The 14,850-nt window shown below is 38.9% G+C and overlaps 1 protein-coding gene across 3 annotated transcripts; it reads right to left on the reverse strand.

Annotated features, from left to right (window-relative positions):
- Positions 1–4,693: 4,693 nt before the first annotated feature.
- LOC110802490 (proline-rich receptor-like protein kinase PERK2) lies at positions 4,694–7,274 on the reverse strand. 3 transcript variants are annotated; one of them, XR_008932391.1, is made up of 4 exons: positions 6,726–7,255; positions 6,206–6,316; positions 5,200–5,618; positions 4,694–5,081 (listed from the first exon to the last, which is right to left on the reverse strand). XR_008932391.1 is itself a non-coding variant. In XM_056842915.1 (3 exons), exons 1-3 carry the CDS (start codon positions 7,189–7,191, stop codon positions 5,572–5,574), a joined length of 624 nt encoding a protein of 207 aa, XP_056698893.1. In that variant the 5' UTR covers positions 7,192–7,274; the 3' UTR covers positions 4,694–5,571. The 3 variants fall into 3 exon arrangements, 2 of the variants coding, with proteins under 2 accessions (XP_056698893.1, XP_056698894.1); XM_056842915.1 differs by having other exon boundaries at positions 4,694–5,618; positions 6,726–7,274; XM_056842916.1 differs by lacking the exons at positions 4,694–5,081; positions 5,200–5,618 and adding an exon at positions 5,627–5,945 and having other exon boundaries at positions 6,726–7,274.
- Between the last annotated feature and the right edge of the window lie 7,576 nt (positions 7,275–14,850).

Consider the following 14,850-nt stretch of genomic DNA (forward strand, 5'->3'; position numbering starts at 1 on the left):
TTTGTGGAAAAAAATGAAATATTTATCGGGTATATTATAAATAATAAAAAAAAACCTTTGATAGCGCTTCATATACATCTGCTATTAGAAAATAATTAAAAAGTTGGCGCTAAATCTTTAACAGCGTTTCTTTAATAGCGCTTATAATGTGCTATGAAAGAAACATTTGAATTATCCTAATATTACATATGACATCGCTTTTCAAAAGCGTTATTAAATGTACCTTTTAATTTTAATAGCGGAGCCATCAATAACGCTTCAAGAAGCGCTGTTAAAAGCATTATTAAGCGCTATTAAAAGCATGACCGAGAAATAGAAACATGATAGTATATATACTGCAAAACAGACTAGGTATTTCACTTTCATGTATCATGTTGTATTTAATTTTACTAAGCCTTGGATTTGTACTTTAGTTGAAGTAACATAACTCATTTAGATCCCGGGATCAATAAAACATCATTTCTTCATGATTTCCCGTAACCATCCTTTTATAGGAAAACTCAATCAAATCATATTATGAGGAATAATTCAATCAAATAATAATTCATTCCCGCAATTCATAAAACATGTCAAAACATTTAGTTCATATATATATATATATATATATATATATATATATATATATATATATGTATATATATATATATATATACACACATATATACCATATATATATATATATATATATATATATATATATATATATATATATATATATATATATATATATATATATATATATATATATATATATATATATATATATCCATATAGGACCAGGTTCTGGTGAGAACCTCCTCTAAGATGAGAACTTCCTTATAATGAGAACTTCTCTCATTCGTCGGATTGAATCGAAATCAACGGACGTGATCTAATCCTAATCGCCGATAAACACATATATTAAGAAGTCACAAACACATAAACACATATATTAAGAAGTCACAAAATCATTAAGAAGTTCCGCAAATCTTTGATTACATCATTTAAGTTTATCAATGCTTCACTGAAGTGATATTAGAAGTCCAAAAACAATCCTAATAAGTAAAACGGAATGGATACTTAAGCATAGAATACTAATGTACACGTTTTATTATTACACTTACTGTACTTATCCAAATTTTATTTATCGTAAAAATGATATGCACTTACTGTACTATTGATTTCAACTTTCAAAAGAGGAAAAGAGAAATTTTATGAAGATAATTAGATATATCAATACCTTATGCAATTGTTGAAATTCGAACAAGCACGATGATAGATTATGCTGGCAGTACGATCATCGCCCCTCTCTTCAACCATATGCGTATCTACCCATCTTCACAATTAACTGCAAATTAAAGAAATAATTGAAAAACAGCCAAAAAAATCAAAAAAATCAAAATAAAAATAAAAGTTGAACAAACGAAAATCAAAAACGAAAATTGAAAATGAAAATCAAAACGAAAATCAAAAACAATAATCAAAACGAAAATCAAAAACGAAAATTGAACCCTAATCTGAAAACGAAAATAAAAAACGAAAATAAAAATTGAACAAACCATAGCGAAACCACCGGAACCACGACGCCGAGCAATCACCGGAACCACGACGCGACGGGGGGACGCTGAACCCCCGGCCGACCAAGAATATAACCTTTCAGTGACAGGCCGCGCGAAAACAGAACGGGATGGGGGAGATGAGGCGAGAACACAGACACACCGGCGAAGACAGCGACGCAGGGCTGAGCAACGCTTGAGTTCGACGGCGACACAGGGCTGAGTTCGACGGCTGAGTTCGACGGCTTGCTTGGATATTTGTTTAAGGGAAAAAGCTTGGAGAGAAGGTACGTACGTTTGAGCGCGGTTTCAAAATATTGTTAAAGGGCAAAACTATTGACGTACGTTATTGCAGCAAAAATTTTTGAAACGTGGACTTGTTGCAGGGGGCAATAGCATGTACGCTGCAATAAAGTCGGGTTGTTGCTGCGGGCTTTTATTTTGTACGCTTCAACAAACACATTTGCTGCGAACAATTAAAATGTACGCTGCGATAACCCTTTAAAGGGTTTGACCCGCGTTGACCGACTGGTTGTTGAAGCGTATTTATACATGTACGCTGCAACAAGGGGGCTGCAACAGGGGTTTTTTCTACTAGTGCGTGTTCTGTTTACTTTTGGAGAGATTAATTTTCCTTTTCAAAAGATTTAGTTTACTTTTAGGGTCTGGTTTGCAGCCTGGTTCGTTTTTTTATGCTTTGATTGCTAGTTTGAGTTGTAGTTTGAGTTGTAGTTGCTGAGTACAAGAAGGAGCTTCTTGGGGGTTGTGTCAGTCGGGATCGCTAGATGTTGTTGGCTTGACAATAGTTTTTGTTCTTGTTTCTTTGATGCTTTGCTTCATTTTCTTTCCTTTCCCTTTCTCCACTTCCTGCTAAGATTGCAATTAGATTTTATTGATGGCCATAGAAGCCTTCTGATTGGAATATTAAAGTTTCCATTGATGGCTTGATGTGAATTGGAGTTGAGTTGAGAAATTTTTGGCCTTATCTAATTATTTTTAAAAGTAAATTAGTAAGACTCAAAAGTAAATTAACAATTTTTGGCCTTATTGCTTGTTTGTTTGTTTTTCAGGTAATCCCCCATGAAAACTAGTCCGCGTTCATCCAAACGCAAGGAAAAACGATCTCAGGAAAGATATTCTTGGAGCAAAGAACACTTGGAAGAGACAATTGACCCCACAAGAATCTTCTCGGAAAAACCTATCAGCTCCTAAAGAGATGATAGTGAAGGATTCTAATGATCATGTGAGAAGATGATGTCACAAGAAAAATTTCAATGTAAACTTTGCGTACCACAAGAAACTAACAACAAGGATTCTACTAGGGATGCTGCATCTCCCCAAATTGGTCGTAAAGGTAGCACTGTAAAAGTTGATACCGTTGCTGTTTCTGAGGCCTCTTCTGCTCCAGCTTCTGGCCATGAAAGCAGGAATGATAATACCAATGAAACCGATGAGGACACACAATGTATGTCATGCGGGGTGGTGAAATGGTGCAGGTAAGCTACAAGGTATATATCCCGAAGAAAATTCCCGCTTTAGCCAGAAAGAAACTAAAGCGATGATTCAGATATCAATAGCTGCTTGAGTTTTGGGTTCCTCCGGTTGATACAGTGGCAGGTTTAATCTTTTGAGTTTATTTTGAGTTTCCTGCTGCTTTCCGTTTTCTTCTTGAATGAAGTTTACATAGATGTCTTAGTGTCTTACTAACACCCCCTTGGTTGCTTTCGAACTGTTGAAGTTGCATGTTCTCGTGTTGCTGCACCTGATGCTGTAACTTTGACTTTATACGTAGACGTTAGGAAAGCTCTCTGAATTAGTAGCCTTATGAATCTGGCAGAAATAAACCTCTACTGGTGCTTTTTGGGAACAGATGGTGGCATTGAGTTTTACTTAAAAATAGTCCTATTTTCTTTGTTGTTAAGATGTTTTTATCCAAATCTTTACTAGTGAATCTTGGATCTTATGCAAGAAATTTTTGTTTGTAACAATGAATATGTCTCAATACAGTAATTTCCTTCAAAAAAAAAGAAAAAGTAAATAAAAAATTAGTAAAAGTAGATTAATTAAACTTAAAAGTAAACATTCTAAATGATAGATCTTAGAGTTGCAAGAGATGGTTATACTAATTGGATGGATGCATCAGTTATGTTTTCTATGTTTTCTATGCTTTCTCACTTTGCTGCTTTATTGGCTCTTGGATTCTCCCTGTTAAGATACTGGACCTCCTTCATATGCTTAACATCTACATGATGTTTTCTACAGAATGGCTCTGGATGATAAGGTAAAGTAAACTCTTACCTGGATTATCAACTACTACCTCAACTGGGACATCTTGTTCATTCTGAGCTCTTTGTGTTGATAGGATATAGTATCATATCTGGAGACCTGAACCGAAGTGGGTTGGGGCAAGCCAGAGACTAAATACGCGGTACTTTTAAATTTTCTGAATGGGAAGAACTTCATATTGGTGTGTACGAAATCATATATTCTTTTGTCATATTTAAAAAGTAGATCAAAAGCTGATAAAAGTAAATAGATTAAGCTGAGAAGTAAATTGGTGAATTGGTTGTGAATTCTTATGAGCCGTTACCATAAATGTTCTTCTATGCATTCTAAGAACGACATGGTTGGTTCTTTCAATGTTTCGGTTGCTGTTGGGACACTATGATGCATCTAAGACATTTTTACAGAACATTACTCCTAGTGAGATTGAAATTCTTTAGTTTTCAGATATGAAACAGAACCATCATTTGTTCATAATTGACTTGACCACCTTAACATATGTTGTTGAGGTAGCATTTTCAAGCTGGTGTATGAACTGACCCCTTTAAACCTATTAGCTCAAGTGGTAGAGCACTATGCAAATGCATAGAAGATGTAGGTTCGATTCATACATAGGTCGTCTTTAAAAGTAAATACAAGAAACTCCACAGCAAATAAAATAAAATAAAAATTAAATCACAATAACTCAATAGTAAAATCAAAGGTTTCTAAAGTATGGGTATAATTAGTATGCATTAAACTAGAAAAGAAATGAGTTATAAAGTAAATCAAAATATCTGAAAAGTAAATGAGAATAACTTGAAAGTAAATAAAAAAACTCAAAGAAACCTCCATCTACAAGAAGGGTTTATGTACTACAGGAAAAGAAGCTTCGCTTCAGCTATAAGGCTACGGCAGCAGTGCCGGGTGACTATGTTATAACAAAGAATTAAGAAAAAGTGCGACTTTTGTTACATTATTTATCAGAAATATCCGAAAAGTAAAGAAGACAAACTCAAAAGTAAACTAATAATACTCAAAAGTATATCAGTAAACATCGAAGTGAATCAAATGGTCCGAAGCAATAAAAGAGCATATAAACTCTTAGTCAAAGTAAAGGTTTTCAAACAAAAAGTAAATAAGACATACAAAAAAGTAAAGATAAACCTACGTGGGAGTCGGACCCACGTCTTTGTGAATTTGCACAATGCTCTACCAATTGAGCTAATAGGCTAGTATTTTCAGGCACATGGGTTCTTAGGCTAGCAGAAACAATTCTTCTATCTGCATTAACAATCAAATATACACACCAGACATCGGGCAGTTCATGAATTTCTGGAACTACATTGGACATTTCAGAAGAAGAAAAGCTGGAAACAAAACTTTTGATTCATTTACTCACCAAAATGTACAATGAAACTAGAACTTATTGGTCGGATAAAACGTGTTGGTGCAGAAACCTATATCCATAACAAGTATTTCCAACTATGGAGTATTTGAGGTTTGGCTGGATAATTTGAAGTGTATTTGGTATAAATTGACCAGAACCATACACAAGAAGCTGTTACAGAAGATATCATCATATCAGTGAAATGGTTTTTAAAATTATAAAGGCATCACTGAGAACTTGTGATACATATGAGGTGAAGCACAAGTTTGTTCATGCGTTACTCAATGGTATATAAGTTGAGCACCTACTCATGTTGCAGGCAGTGACAGATAAGCACCTGAAGCCACCTCCACCATCAACACACGCCACAACACCATATCGATATCAACACTCCACCACACAATGGCGAAGGCTCGCCCGTCTCAGCCTCGCTACAAAGAACACCAGTAAATCAATTACAAAATATCCTCCCAATAGAATTTCAAATGAATTCAGTCCCTTTATTTAAGTAACTAATTAACTGAAAATACTATGAACTGTAGGCCCATGCATATATTCCCTTCTCTATATAATGTACAATTTCAAACCTTCCCCCGGCCAAATTAAGATTCAAGAGAGAGAGATCAACTTAGAAGTAGTTTAGATAGGCCAAAGTGAGCTCCTCCTTACAGGAATACATCAAGAAACCAAGAACCAAAGCAGTAAAGCAGAGCCAACCATTGTCATTAGCATTACACCAAGACAATAAACTACCTACACTATCAACCAGAAGAATAACGGATCAGCTGGGCCTAATCATCATTTTCAATCCAAATTTTGATCACTAAAAGTTGAAAAACCCTAATTTTAGTAATCAAATAGCAAATCAAACCACTGAAACAAAGAATTCTTGAAACCCTAACTTCACAATTAAAATCGCCAAAAATAGTTGTACAAATCAAACAAATTTCCTGCCCTTATTTTAGGAATCAAAATAGCGAAAAATGATTAAAAAAAAATCAAAGAATTGAATACATACCTGACGAATTGAAAGAGGGAAAATCGCAAAGGCGAAGGAATTGGAGGAATCGAAGTTGATGAAGAAGAAGACGGTCGATCTTAGAGATGATTAGCAGGAGGAGAGAGAATGCTGTAGGAAGAGAGAGAAAAGATTATGAAAATCGATCTTAGGATGGGAGGTCCTTCAACGCGAAAAATTACCACTTTACCCTTACTTCTTGATTTGGTCGGGCGAGATGAGGGCCATTGATTGAATTGATTTGAGGGCCGAGATTAGTTCTCAGTTCTCATCTTATATATATATATATATATATATATATATATATATATTTCATAAATTGATTTTCACGAAAATATTATTTAAATTCTTTTTTTTGTTAATTTAAGCTAGTAACTTATTTTAGTAAAATTGATAATTTAATATATATTTTCCTACCTAAAAATAATAAACAATTTATAAGTAAATAATTAGATTATAAAAATTTATTAAAGCATGAATATTGATAAATTGAAAATCTGAAAATTCAGATTTGTCTTACCCAAAGCCCAAATGGTTAGATTTTGGCCCAACTCTATTATGGGTTTAAGGAAACAAAACCTAATTTTCAAAATGAAACTTGGTTTTGTTTTCTGGGAAAGAAAGGCATGAATAGAGGAGGGCTCGAAGAGGAGGAGAAGAGAGGAGGGAGGAAAAAGGTGGATGGGTTGGGGTGGCTCAATTCCGCACGGCTGCGGCGGAGGACAGCGGTGATAGTGGTGGTTGTGCGGCGTCGCATCAGTCAAAAGAAGAGAGAGGGAGGTGCGAACAGAGGAGGAAGCAGGGAAGGTGAGGGGAGTGTTTCTAGGCGGTTCCGGGCGGAGGTTGGGTTTAGGAGGTGGTAAGGTGGTTGTGGTGTGGTGGAGTGGCGTTGGCGTTGCAGCAAGGGGGAGGGAAATAGGGATGCAGGGGAGTGCGGCGGAGGAGAGAGCAGGGGACGTTGGGTGTGCGGTGTTGCTGGGGGTCATGTGGTGTTGGGTGGTTGACGTGGTGTTGGACGGTGGTGATAATGGTGGTAGACGGTGGTGGTTGCAGTGGTTTCTGCGGGTTGCGCGGGGTGAGGGAGAAAAGAAGGGGAAATGAAGGAGAGGAAAGGCTAGGGTACAGTGGTGGTGCTAGGTGGTGGACGATGGTCGTGTGGTTTTGGGTGATTGGGGTGATGGTGATGGGCAGTAGGTGGTGGTAGGGGTGGTGGAAAACGATGGTGGTCACAGTGGTTGTTGTTGGTGGTGGTTCCAATTAGAGAAACAAAAATGAAGTGAACTTGATTTGGTTTTTGTTGGAATTTGATTAGGAATATTATTAAGTGCTTCACCTCCAAGTGATGGGGGCATAATCACCAGCACTTGAGGGCATTTTCCCCCAAGCACTTGAAGTTTTTTCTACAAATTAATTTGCTGATTTTGTAAATAGGTAGAGTGAAGGAGAAGAAGAATTCCTTGAGATGCAAGGATTGAATGTGGACTGATTGAGGCAAGGGGAGTGAAAACATACGTGGAGAGGAGGAAGAAGAAGAGAATGCCAATTTTTGTTCTTGAGGGCATTTTGGTCATTTCACAAAATTAGGCCAAATTTTCATAAATCTGTTGCTATTTTCAGCAATTAATAAAAATAAAAATGTTTACCTAAAATAATTCTTTATAAAATTTCGTTAACAAAAATAAGTTTTTGATTATGAATTTTTCGTTTAAAATATTTCGTAAAAACGTTTAAATTAACGAAATTTAATTATGGCAAATTTGTTAAAAAGGACCTTTTATAACCCAAATTTTGCGAGAAAGGACCTTATATAATTTTTTTTGTGAAATAACACCTTAATGTAAATTTTTTTGCGAGAAAATGACCTTATATAATTTTTTTGTGAAATCACACCTTAATGTAATTTTTTTTTGCGAAAGACAACCAAAAATAAATTTCCGGTATTGACTGAGCTTTTTCGGCCATTGACTTGCACAGTAGAAGCACGTGTGACTTAATTTTGCTAATCACACCCGATTTTCCTCCAAAATTCTAAACTTTAAAACCTAAAGTTGAAAAAAAAAATCGAAATAAAATCAAGTTTGAAAATTCAAGACTCAGGAAAATCAATGTCTTTAGCCAACGTAAGCCACACGTGCTGCTCACGAGCAAGTCAATGGCCGGAAAAGCTCAGTCAATGCCGGAAACTTCCCTTAGGTCCTTTCTCGCAAAAAAATTTACTTTAAGGTGTGTTTTCACAAAAAAAATTATATAAGGTCCTCTCTCGCAAAATTTGAGTTATAAAAGGTCATTTTTGGCAAATTTGCCTTTAATTATTCGTAATTGTTTAAAACCAAATCAAGTTAATAAATATTTTTAATTTTAATAAATCAAGTTTAAACATTTCAGGGTATTACATCGTTACCCCCTTAGAAAAGTTTCGTCCTCGAAACTGGAGCTCAGTTGAACTTGCCATTCTTAGAAATCATACATGTCATACTTAGTGGTTGTATTAGTTATACAAACATGATTGAATAACATAATAATAAAATTATTCAAATAATATATCAAAAATTCATACTCCCTCTGTTCTTAAATATTAGTCATGTTTTGACTTTTCAACTCGTTTCAACTCAATACTTAAACGTAAATATCTCCAAATACGTATGTTAGAAAAATATAAAAATTTGATATTGTTAAACTACACATTAAGACGAACAAAATAAGATCTCACGTGAATATGTTTTGAAGTACGTATTAGAAAGAAAATAGAAGATTCTCTTCAATTGTGAATAGTGTCAAGATTCCAAAATGGACTAATATTCGAGAACAGAGGGAGTACATCTTATCGTTTCTAAGAGAATAACTGGGGATATTTCGATTTCATTTGCGCTTCGACTTCCCTTGTGGCTTCAGATGTCAAATGATTGGCCCACAATACTTTAACCATTGGAATTACTTTGCTTCTAAGTCGTTTCTCTCTTTGTTCGAGAATTTCAATCGGTTTCTCCTCGTATGTCAGATCGCTACGCAGCAACAAGGGTTTGTGTGTGATCACATGGCTAGGATCGGGAACATATTTCCTTAACATTGACACGTGGAACACGTTATGTACCTTTTCCAAGTCGGTCGGTAAAACAAGTCAATATGCTACTTCACCTATTCTTTCTAATATCTCATATGGCCCGATGTATCTTGGGCTCAACTTTCCAGTTTGACCAAATCTCATTATTCCTTTTGTTGGTGAAATTTTCAAGAACACGTGATCTCCAACTTCAAACTCTAATGGTCTTTTTCGTTGGTCTGCATAACTCTTTTGTCTACTTTGTGCTGCCTTCATTCTCGATTGGATTAACCGAATCTTTTCAGTAGTTTCTTGAATCAATTCTGGTCCTATAACATGTGCTTCATCGATATCACTCCAACATAATAGTGTTCAACATTTCCTTCCATAAAGAGCTGCATACGGTGCCATACCAATGGTGGCCTGACACTACAACAAATAAGATCAAAGAGGGAAAAAAAATCTCCCTCTTTGCTAAATATATCGCCCTTTCAGCCTACGAGGGCAATTTTCAGCTCGCCCTCATGTCGCCCTCTTACACTCGTTATATTAGCTTCTTAGGGGCAACTTTATAATTTCGCCCTCTTTGATTTAGATCAAGCAAGGAGAAGTATTTCGCCCTCTTTGAATTTGATCAAAGACAACAACTATTTTCGCCTTCTTTGTTATCAATCAAATAAGACAACCTAATATTTCACCCTCTTTGTTCTCAAACAAGGATGACACCAAGTGATGTGGTCTAAAATTAGCAAACTCCACCTGTGACCTACAAGGGGGCAACACGTGGCCCATGCATGCTGAGCAGATGTACACATCTAGCAAAATCATCTCTAAAGGCAAACTCAAAAAGCCCAAAATACTCGGAAAGGCCCATACACCAAAAGAGCCATTTTTAAGCCTCTTTCATTCCATATATATCAGATTAGGACACATGTCCCTATCTCCGAAGTCATCCAATCATATGCTTAGGGTTCTTGGGACACTACCCAAAACCCTAGTCCTATAAATAGTTCAAATCCCAAGGTAAATGGGGCAATCAATTCATTCCTACCTACCTAAAACAATTCTGCTCTGCCTTCTTTCTAGATTACTTCTCTCTCTAGCCAATACTTACTTAGCCATCGGAGGAAATATTCCTACAGGAATATTCTTGTTTTGCAGGTTACAAGGAGATCGTGCCAGCGCATACTTGATACCTTCGAGGAAAGGGTGACACCTCATCATCAACAAAGTTCCCAAAACATTTGGCGCCGTCTGTGGGGAGGTATAGTATCGTGGCGAAACTGCAATCTGACGGTGAGGGGTATAATGACAACTCAGGAGAAATGCGTGCGCGTGAAAGGAGCCAACACCACATAGAAGAGGCTAATCGGATTTCCAATGCCGGGAACACTCCTCGCCGTGTCCATGAAGCCGAAGTGATCATTGAGGAGGAGCCGGACGTCGAGGCACCCCCTCCTGGTGGACATCTTAGTCCCAGTATAAAGGATACCGTACTGGAGGAAAATCTAGACCTGGCGGTTTCAGTAGGAACGCTGCGAGAAATCCTAGCCAGATTCCAGCAACAGATGAATCAAACCTTTCAACAGCATATGAGCACCACGCTGCAAGACAAAATACAAAGGAGTATACTAATCTACAATACCAATACTGAAAAGACAATCCCACAAGGACCCTTCAGTCTTGGCGTCAACCGGATAAGCAGAATGCTGCTAAGATCTAATGTCTGGAGAGCGGGAGAAAGTTCTCCACCAATAGCTAGCAGAGGTGTCAGTCCTTTTGCAGAGCGTCCGGTCGGAGACCAAGGCAATCGAGTCACTCCAGCTCGGCAAGAACAAATGGTCCGGCCAGTTTCCTCAGTGAACCCTTCCACCACCTTGCGCCCGTCAACAAGGCGGCAAGAACACTATGAGGCCGAGTCCGAATTATCAGACACCGGATCGACACCCGTCCCGGAAAACCGTCTTTTCTATCCTTCCACTCGAGGACAAACTCAGATAACCTCTCCCAGAATGGGCGTGCGTCACAGAATGGCTTCCAGCCGTCGTGAACCCACTTATCACATCCAGCAGGGATTGAACAACCTGACGTTAAGGCATATGAGTACTCCTTTCTGCGAGGCTATAATGAACACCCCCAAAGAGCCCAAAGTAAAGACTCCTACCGTAGAGGCCTACGACGCACCTCTGACCCGGATATGCACTTAGTTACATACCGTCACCATATGTATGTGCAGGGGACCAATGAGACTACATGGTGCAAATACTTTCCGGCCATTGTCAAAGGTGTAGCATCCAAATAGTTCGAAAGTCTACCTGCAGGATCAATTTCCTCCTTCAATGAGCTAGAGACACTATTTTCCACAAGGGTTTTGGAATACAAGGAAGAAAGGAAGACGAGTATGCATCTAGGCCGCATTCAGCAGGCAAAAGACGAGTCTTTGCGAAGCTATGTCAAACGCTTCAATTTGGAATCTGGGTAAATTCCAGACCTGCCCGATGGCGTCTCCTTCGGTAACTTCATTAGGGGCTTAAAGAAGGGATCGTTCAAATTTGATTTAGTCAAAAAGAGCGTGCGCACGATGGCAGAAGTCCCTGACGAAGACGAGGCATTCATACATGCCACAGAAATATGTAGTGTATCCAAAGACGGTAAAGATAGAGAAGCAATAGAATCATCCAGGAAGAAAGAAAGGATTGATCGGGAAACCTCACGGGTCAATGGCACCTGGGCAATATCTAAAGAGCAAGACCCCACCCCACCTCTACTAGACAAAAGAGGGGACATCCGCAAGAGAAGGAATTTTTTGAGTATAACAAGGATCTCCTTACCATCCTGGTAGATGTAGGGACCAGATTCGACCTAAAACGACCATTTCCAATGAAATCCCCTGCCGAGAGCCGAGATCACAAGTTATACTGCCAGTTTCACGAAGATATAGGTAACGATACCAAAGACTGTAGAAGTCTGAAAAGGGCTCTAGACGGGCTAGCTTCCAAAGGGCACTTGAAAAATTATGTGCAAAGGAACACTCACGGCACGGGAAAAATCCATTACAAGAAGAATAAATTACCTGTTTCAACTGGAGAAGGAAATCAAACTGATGAGGGATTCGTAGTTGTCATATCAGGAGGCCTCGCCTCCGGAGGACCAACCATGAGGGGACAAAAAGACTATGCTCGTCGATTGGGACAAGTAATTCTATCAGGAAAGTCACCAATGGACCCTTTCCCCCGAATTGAAATCTATGAGTTCGATGGAGGACGCATAGCCACTCCACATGATGACCCACTAGTCATAGAAATCAAGATCTCCAACATGAGAGTAAAGCGTATACTTGTAGATACGGGAAGTTCGTCTGACATAATGACTATGGAGTGCTTAAGTCGCCTAGCCCATGATCCTAAGACAATCGAAAGCATTCACTATCCCATCATTGCCTTTGGGGGAAGCATCATACACCATATAGGCGCCAGAAACCTACCTGTACGAATAGGGGGACGCAGCGACGGAAGGAAAATGAATGTGGACTTCCTGATTTTCAAAGACCTAACAAACATACAACGTCATTCTAGGACGCCCTACTCTGAACAAGATAAAAGCTGTGGTTGTCACTCATTTAATGCTCTTAAAATACGTATATGACGACGGTTCGATAGGAACTATTCATGGAGATCAGCAACAAGCACGAGACTGCTATCTAACCACCCTCAACCCGTCTGCATGGAGGAAGGAGCCGGACGGAACCGGAATCAAAAGAAAGCACAAAGAAAATCCTCCAACAGCTAAAGAAGGTATCTCCGTCAAGGTTGAAGAAAGTGGCTAGATCACACACCACTCAGTAGACCAGTCCGGTACTATGTAAAGGCCAACAAAACGGCTGGTATTATGTAAGAGCCAACAAAATGGCCAGTAGCATGTAAGAGCCAACAAAACGGCTAATATTTGTAAAAGGCCAAACAAAACGGTCTATACTTCGTTAAAACTGAAGTAATTGAAATATTTGAGTCAATATTGAGCTAAATTTATAATAGTTATATTTTTGCCGATAAACATCAACTCCGAACTTTCACTATCTACATGGAACAGTAAGACGCCCAATGGATAAAAGTTCTTACCTATAAAAGACGTAAACCGCAAATATTGACTCAATGAGATAGTTAATCAACACTGACGCCTTCTCACTGACGGCGCCAGAAAAGATTAATATGTTAACGGCCTAAAAAGTGGCCTAGATTAGCGCCCCAATTAGGATAATCACCTAAAATATTCGGGTTACTTTCTAAATATGGGCAAGAAGGCCCTTTCCCAAACAAGAATATTCCCCGAAAAGAGGAGCCCTCAGAAAGCCCTTGGGAGAAACGCAAATCCAGACCAAAGAGTCAAATAAGGACGAAACATGAAACATAAGAAGTAAAAAGTGCACAGGAGGCACAAAAATTCATACATATGCCCATGGCGCGGAAAAACCAAATAAAAGGTGCTCATAAGGCACCAATGTTAATACAAGCGCCCACGGCGCCGCAAAACCAACAATAATTCAAGAAAAATGTTTTTAAGGATGAGGAGCGGCCGAGCTGCCATCATGGACGTCATGTCCGGCTGGAGAGTTCACCTCCTCTTCCTCCACATTCTCCTCTTCTCCATCGCTGACGAACTCAGGAGGTTCAAGCCCGAGACGCTGGGCCGTCATGACTGCCATCTGATGCAAAACCCGACGTGTGAACCAGGAGAAGTGCTTACCATCCATCTCCTGGTCCCAAGCCCGTCGGGCACCCTCCAAGACGGCTTCCTCTCCAAGTTTAAAGGAGCAAGCGGCTTCTCCTCGGATGGTATTCATTTCATCTTGGGTAGCCTTAATCTTCTTTTCAAGGACGTCCACCTTTGAGGAGAAGTTGGTAACACGCCCACAAACAGCAGCATACCCAGCCTTGAGTTCAACCAGTTTGTCCTCATGCTCCTTGAGCCTCTCCTCATAATCTTGGGCACTTGCCTCGGCTTGCTGGAGAGCATAAGTCTACGACCTGATGACCCCGTCCATTTTATCTCGGATTAGCTTCGCCTTCTTTTCGCCGTATTTTTCGTGGTTCTCAATCTGATCCTTATGATCGAGCAGCTCCTAATGCATGTTGACACGGTACTCTCGAGCCTCGGCGAACCTGATAAACAACTACACCAACAAAGGAATAAATTAGTCTGCTACACAAGACAACAAGGGAACACGAATAACAAGTTGAAAGGAAAGAAGTTTCTAAAAAACTCACATCTAGCGCAAGGGACTGCATGGCTCCAAAAAACCCGTCTTCAATCCCCGGAAGAGATTTCACATACTCCCTAGGGATCGCAGCATACACAGAGGAAAGAATTTTATTCTTCTCCTTCGAGCTGAAGCCGCCGGAAGGGGGAATTTGTGCCACCTCGGCATTCCTCATCCGCTGAAAATCGAAGCCAACTGCATTGGCATACAAAACGAGCATTAGTAAAAAAAAAAACTACTAAGTGTACACTAGACGCCCCGATTATTACAAAATTTACCTGGGGCCATTGGCGGAGGCACCAATATAATGGAGATTGGGGAAATGATTTATCCATGGAAGTAGAGGGA

Source organism: Spinacia oleracea, chromosome 4, assembly GCF_020520425.1.
Source record: "Spinacia oleracea cultivar Varoflay chromosome 4, BTI_SOV_V1, whole genome shotgun sequence".
Lineage (NCBI taxonomy): Eukaryota > Viridiplantae > Streptophyta > Magnoliopsida > Caryophyllales > Amaranthaceae > Spinacia > Spinacia oleracea.